This window comes from Pinus tabuliformis, chromosome J (assembly GCF_031772625.1).
Source record: "Pinus tabuliformis cultivar Carrire ecotype Pingquan chromosome J, CPIR1, whole genome shotgun sequence".
Taxonomy (NCBI): Eukaryota; Viridiplantae; Streptophyta; class Pinopsida; order Pinales; family Pinaceae; genus Pinus; species Pinus tabuliformis.
This window is the reverse complement of record NC_142295.1, coordinates 587,256,825-587,263,740: the sequence shown is the minus strand read 5'-3', so window position 1 is coordinate 587,263,740 and position 6,916 is coordinate 587,256,825. Positions and strand designations below refer to the sequence as shown.

Sequence of the window (6,916 nt, the reverse complement as noted above, 5' to 3'; positions counted from 1 at the left end):
TCAGCCTCTTCGAGGGGGAAACCTCCTTTACATTACACAAATGAACAATTCTTGGATGATACAAATGACAAGACCTCCTTCTATATATACGAGTCTAACGGGGTCATAATATAATAAGAGCCGACATAAAAATAATAATGTAAGGGCACAATAATAAAAATAGTGGGCTTCTATGAGGTAGATAATAACAATATGGGGACTATATGGGCACACGAATATAATAAGGTGGTTTTACTAATAACAATAGGGGTTACACTAGTAGTATAGGGACCTAAAAGTTAAAGATGTTGATCATGTGATTGACTAGTTTGTATTGCAGGTGGAACCAAATGGAGAATTCTAACCGGAGCCTTAGTGTATATTGCAAAAATATGTGCTCTGTTGGGTTATGTTATATTCTTTCCACAACTAACCCACATAGTGAACCGGGGGGTTAGAGGGGGGGCGGAGTGCCCACTTTGTTGCACAGATTGCGTAGCAGGGGGGTTTGAGGGGGGTGGGTAGCCCCCCTCTACAGGGTCTGGGGCAGCGCCCCAGAAATATTTTTTTTGAACCCTATATTAGGTTGGGCAAACCTACCCCTAGTTTTTCGGTCCATGGTTTTCGACACGATGGTTTTCGGTCCATGGTATTGGATGCTTCGGCATGTATATATATGTATTTTTTTTTTCCCCTGGGAAAATGTCGTAATTTCTATTAGTATTGAGAAATTACATTTTGCAGATGCCGAAGCATATTCATATGGAGGCAGCAGTGCCTGTCAAGTTCATAGTCTGTAATTCTAGGAAGAGAAAAACAAGTTGTCTCCACGCAGGGAGCATTATCAAAACAGTAAAACTAGCAGTGATCAAAATTGTGTCCATGCTCTGCGCAGAGAGCTATATATATGCTGATAATATCAAAAAGTAGAGCTGTACTCATGACTAGACAGTAGAAATATATACATGCTATAAACAAAAATGGTACTGTAAGTGTGTGGGCTTTATAGCCCATCTCCCATGTGGTCATCAAAAGGTCTGTGGTAGTGCTGGTAGTAAGTTCCGTCGATTTCCTCCTGGATCAACCAGTCATCTCCTTGTCTGTGCGCTGCCTCTTTGGAGAGCTGGTCGGCGACGGTGTTCTGTTCCCTGTAAATGTGTCGACAGACAAATGATTCAAAGGATGCAGTCAGTCTTTTAGCTTCATCTAAAATGTGTCTCAATGAAAATGCATGACAATGAGATGCATCATTCAGCCAATTGCAAACAATTTTAGAGTCTCCGAACAGCTGAAGGTGTCTGCATTGTTTATGGATAGCAAAGTGTATGATGTGTTTAGCCGTGCACAGTTCAGCAAAGTTATTGGTGCCTCTGCCTAGATTTATTTGTATCTTAAAGCAGTGCATTTCATTGAGATAGAGTATAGCTCCTCCCCCACAGCCCGCATCTTGTGCCGAGCCATCAAAGAAAGCCCATGGCTTTGTTTTGTCGATGTTCACAGGTCTGATGATACGAGGAGGGGCTGTGGATTCCTCTTCAGGTATCATGTTAAAGTCAACAATCGTATGGTGTAATATAGTGGGCCAGTGTGGGGCTTTGAGGTTAAAGATAGCCTGATTGCGCGCGATCCAAACAGCCCAGCAGGCCAGCAGCGGAATGTTGATAGATTTCCCTGTGTGGTTCAGGCACCAGTTTTTCCATGCATCCATGAGGTTATTACCTTGCCAATTTTTCAAATGCGGATAGTGTGAGGTGAGGGCGTGCCAAAACTGTAGAGTGGTGCTGCAATTTAGGAACAAATGATCTGTGCTTTCTTCCTCCCCTTGGCATAAGTGGCAACAGAATGGACCATAAAAGGATCTCTTCATGAGATTGGTGCCTGTAGGGATTTTGTCAAATAGAATGTTCCACATTAATAATCTCGTGCGAGGAGCCGATTTTAGTTTCCAGAGCGCTTTCCAGGTGGGATGGATATCCTGGGGCCTATAAGGTTCCATGAGCCTTAAATATCCTAGCTTCGGGGCGTATGCTCCATGCTTGGCAAAGGCCCAGATGATTTCATCAGGTCCTTCTGTGAGCCTGATGTGAGCTTGTGTGAGGGCATCCGTATACTCCATCCATTCGTTCTGCCACTGTTCAGGAATTTCTAATACTTGAGCGGTGTACCATGCTTGCTGGAGGAATGAGGAATTCTCATTATCTCCAATGTGCATAATGTGTGTAATCCCTCTGTCATGTAGGTGCCTTATGAGGTCAGCTGATAACCTGTGGGCATTTCCACATCCGACCCACGGGTCCAGACCAATACGCACTGCATTACCTTCCTTAATGCGCCATGTGATTCCTTCTCGTAGCAGAGGTAAGGTGCCTATAACCGCTTTCCAGATATTGGATATGTTTTGATTAGTTCCTTGTTGTGTGCAGATCCAGTCCAAAACGTTCTGAGGCTTGATATATTTTGCATATGCTACTCGCGTCCATAGACCATTTGAGGTGAGAAGCTGCCACCCAAGTTTGGCAGCCAGTGCTCTGGAGAAGAGGTCGAACCTCTTTAAACCCCATCCCCCCCATCGTTTGGGTTTGGCTATGGTATCCCATTTGACCCAGGCGAAGAGCCTTCCCGGCTGGTGACCTTTCCAAAGAAATCTGCAGCAAATACTTTGGAGCCTATTCAATATGCCCTTAGGTATCCAGGCTAGGGACATCCAATAGACTGGTGTGGCTTCAATCACAGCTTTAATAAGGACCAGCCTGCCAGCACGAGAGAGATATCTGTGGTACCATACCTGAAGTCGCTTTTCCACTTTAGCTATGAGCCATAACCAGTCTGCTATTCTGTAACCTATAGGTTTCAGTCTGAAGCCAAGGTACTTTATCCCATCCGACAAGTTCAAATTGTTGAAGGGGAAGCGCTGAGTAGCAAAGGCGGTTTCATGAATGGAACAGCCAACTGTAGTAATCGTGGACTTATTATCATTGATCTTCATACCTGTAGCTTGCTGGAAAAGTAGAATGGAGTTATGAAGGGTAGTGGAGTCCCCAATGCTGCCATTCAGGAAGATCAGGACGTCATCAACAAATAACAGATGAGTGAGGTAGAAGTTTTCCGCAAGTTTAATGCCAGTTAATTGATGCCTATCACGAGCAGATGAGATAAATCTACTTAATCCTTCCATAATAAGCAAGAACAACAGAGGTGAGAGCGGACATCCCTGTCTAAGTCCTCTCTCTGAAGTAAAGAATGAGGTAGCTTCCCCATTGAGTAACACACTATAGGATACATCGGTGATACAGCTCATCGTCCATTTGATAAACTCGAAGGGGAAACCAAGATGTGTTAGCAGCAACCTCAAATACAACCAATTCGTTCTGTCAAAAGCCTTGGACAGATCCACTTTTAGAATCATTCCCTTCTGCCTCTTAATCTGCATAGTATGCATGAGTTCTTGAGCTGTGGCTATAGCCTCGTGGATCTGTCTGTGGTGTAGGAAGGCGAATTGTTCAGAGGATATGTGATGCGAGAGAATGGGTTTGAGGCGGTTGGCAATGGTTTTGGCAATAATCTTATAGAGGCAATTACAGAGAGAGATTGGGCGAAAGTCGTCGAAGGAGTTCGGGGCATTAGATTTGGGGATTAAGGCGATGAAGGTGGATTTAATAGCAGAGGATATTCTGCCCCTCCTTCTGCTGTCCTCTACAATATTCAAAAGGTCGCCTCCCAGGATTTCAAAGAAAGCGATGTAGAATTCAATGGTCCATCCATCTGGGCCGGGGCTTTTATCTTTTTTAAACCATTTCAGAGTAGCCTCCAGTTCTTCCTTGGTCACTTCCTTCAGTAGATCATCAGACTCTTCCTGTTCAACATATCTGGGGAAAAGTTCAGCCACCCTCATGATCTCCAAGATATTAATGTCTCCAGGAGCTTTATATATACCCCTAAAGTGCTCTGTGGCCAGTCTGGCCAAGTTCTGTTGTGATGAAACAGGGTGCCCTCGATCATCTCTTAACTCCCAAATAGTGTTGATGGCTTTGCGACCATTGGCAAATTTATGATAAAATTTAGTATTATCATCCCCCTCTGTGAGCCAAATAGCCCTGCTTCTAAGCCTCCAGCTTTCTTCTCGTTCTTTCAGGATTTGAGAGCGCTTCGCTATAAGTGAGGTGTACTTCTCCTTACTCTCAGGGGTGGGGAAGGTCCCAGATGATGAATCCTCGAACTCAGCAATGACTCTTTCCGCCTCTTTCAGTGTTTGATTATCTTGGATGCGCTTTTGATGAGCCCAGTTCTTAGTAATCTGCTTGAGTTCAGTTAGTTTTCTGACAAAGCCCGCTGAGAGGTCCTCATCTTCCCTGATGGGGTTGTTCTGCCAGTAATTATGAACCAATTGTATATAAGAGGGGTCCTGTAACCAAGAGGCATTAAACTTGAATGGGCTTTTGATTTTGTGATTAAAGTCCTCTGCTTCTAAGAATATAGGCCGATGATCGGATATGCCTCCCGTTCCAACCCATTGTCGTATTCTGGGGAGACTGTTAATCAGTGTTTCCTTGATAAGGAATCTATCAAGTCTTCTGGCCAAGCTTTGTTCTCCACTTCTGTTATTTGACCAGGTGTACTGAGGTCTAGCAGATGGAATATCCACCCACTGATGTTCCTCTAGTAGGCTGGACAATGTATCTGTAAGGGAATCGACCTGCGCCAAGTGACCCCATGACTCGCTAAATCCAAGGGAGAAATTTAAATCACCTCCAAGAATGATGTTGTCTGCTTGTAATAGTTCAAATTCCAGTAATGACCTCCAATAGTTGGCTCGGTCAGCACAAGGGCCATAGACATTGATGATTCTAATGTCCATCGCTACAGAATGGGCGAAAATGTCTAGCCCAATGTAACCCCTACCTCCCCAAATGTTCCGGATCTCCAGAGCTCTGTTACAAACCCCAATAGCCAAACCACCAGATCGCCCGGACGCATCCAGTGCATGGAAGGTCCAGTTAGGTAGCCAGGAGGTGAGGGTATGGATAAGAGGTTCGGCCAAACAGAGTGTTTCTTGTAGAAAAATAATGTCCTGCTGAGATGAGGTGAGCAGTCTCCTGAGCGCTAGTTTTTTGGCTGAACTAGCAAACCCACGGCAATTGAAGGATAGTATCTTCATGAGGGGAGGGATAGCGGGCCATCCTTCGCTCTAAGGGCCCTGAAGATAGTCTGTTGTCGCCCAAGGGCAACTTCTTCATCAGCAGTGTGTCTTGCTTTGGTAATGCGGGAGGGTCGTCCACGGGAGTTCCTAAGGGTAATAGGAGCATTCACCGGGTCGAGTCCAACGGCATCAGGACCTCTGTCCTTCGCGCGGGATCGAAGAGCATAACGGGGGGATGGCTGGGTCGAAAGAAAGGATAGGGATGCGAGGGACGAAGTGATCAGCGATGGGGGTGCCACCGGTGAAGGAAGCGGGAGGGAGCATATGAGAGATGCGTGAGGTTGTAAGCCCTGGGTGTAATGGAGAGTTACAGGAGATGATAGAGCGGAGAGAGGATCAGAGCAAGTAATATGTTGAGATGAGATGCCCAATGATATGCAAGAAATAGGTGATATTGGAGAGGGGAGTGAAAAAGACTTACCCGTAGTCGCTGTGCCCGCTTGTTCAGTCGCCGGATGCACAGGTGCTGGTGATGCAGGAGGAGGAGCAGTGGAGACTATAGCAGTGTCTGTTGCCTCCGGAGAGTTCCGTGGTTCACCAACTTCCTGTGTGTGCACATGTTCCTCTTGGTTCTGCACTGGGTGCAACCTGGGGGAGTTGTCCGGGGGCTGATCGGCCACTCCATCCTTGTCATTCCTCACCGCTTTCCGAAGGAGTGGACAGTCCCTATAAAGATGTCCCACTTTATGGCATCTGCGGCAGCGATAGGGAATGCCTTCGTAGTCAATGATTTGTTTGCGTGCCGTGTCTCTCCATTGAATTGTAATGAACTCTTGCAGTCCTCCCCTGGTATCCAGGTTAATGAGTATCCTGGCATAAGCCATCATGCCAGTCTGCTGATATGATTTGTCGTAGTCCATGAAGGTGCCAATGGCATTGCCGATTCTCCTGAAGATATCTTCTAACCAGTATTGAAGAGGTAACCCTGGGAGCCGAATCCATACTGGTCTGATGCCTATCTATTCTGTCTCGAGGTCAAATAATGGAGTCCATCTCTTAAGGAGCACTGGGGCATGTTCGAAATGCCAGTAGGAGGACAATACCCAGTTGGTATGATCAGCACGAGCGAACCTCAATGTGAACCATCCCCTCACGAAGGTTTGTACGAAAGGGATGTCCACCAAATGATGACCCCAAACTTCAGTTGCCCAGGTCTTCAAACGTGCTGCCGAGTAGCTTCGACCCCTAATGCGCCCGACCAGGACTCGATCTGCAAAATCCATTGTCTCCCCCCACTGGATGTCCTCTTCCAGTCTGAGAAAGATATCGTCCTCCTTGGATTTGAAACACTTGTATTTCCTTTTAGGGCCCCGAGGGGGGGGAATGTTCTGAGGGCGGCCGGGGGGAGGGGCGGAGGCGTTCAACGGTGCCGGGATCTGATGCGAGGAGGAGGGGTCACAGATGCCTGAAACAATAGGGGGGCCCGAGAGCGGAGGTACGGAGGTGAAGCTTCCGGAAGAAAGACCAAGAGAGCCCGGGAATCCGGCTGAGGAGGCGGGCAAGGATGGGGTTTGTAGCGGACGGGAAGTGGAGCCAGAAGCCGGAGGTCCAAAACCAGGGTTAGGGTTTAGGCAGCCGGAAACGAAACCGAGGGTTTCCGGAGAGTGGGGGGGAGTAGAGAGGGCAGGCCAGGTCGGTGGTACATCCGGGAGGACCACAGGATAAGACCTCGACTGATCACCAAGCGAAAACGGAGAGAAATTTTCGGAGAGGCCTGGTCCGAACATACCTTCTGATGTG

The 6,916-nt window shown here is 47.0% G+C and overlaps 1 protein-coding gene across 1 annotated transcript; it reads right to left on the bottom strand.

Annotated features, from left to right (window-relative positions):
- Positions 1 to 982: 982 nt before the first annotated feature.
- LOC149228348 (uncharacterized) lies at positions 983 to 6,036 on the bottom strand. The gene is made up of 4 exons (XM_089380748.1): positions 5,598 to 6,036; positions 3,771 to 5,091; positions 1,326 to 3,023; positions 983 to 1,127 (listed from the first exon to the last, which is right to left on the bottom strand). The coding sequence occupies exons 1-4, from the start codon at positions 6,034 to 6,036 to the stop codon at positions 983 to 985; spliced, it is 3,603 nt and encodes a 1,200-aa protein (XP_089236874.1).
- Between the last annotated feature and the right edge of the window lie 880 nt (positions 6,037 to 6,916).

What these genes read in the sequence shown, in the direction of transcription:
- LOC149228348 (XM_089380748.1), bottom strand. Translation starts at nt 6,036, where the DNA reads ATGGACTACGACAAATCATATCAGCAGACTGGCATGATGGCTTATGCC. An exon ending in CTGGAGGCTACTCTGAAATG is followed by an intron (nt 3,024 to 3,770) that starts GTTTAAAAAAGA and finishes CCTGAATGGCAG; the next exon opens with CATTGGGGACTCCACTACCC. An exon ending in ACCAATAACTTTGCTGAACT is followed by an intron (nt 1,128 to 1,325) that starts GTGCACGGCTAA and finishes ACACATTTACAG; the next exon opens with GGAACAGAACACCGTCGCCG.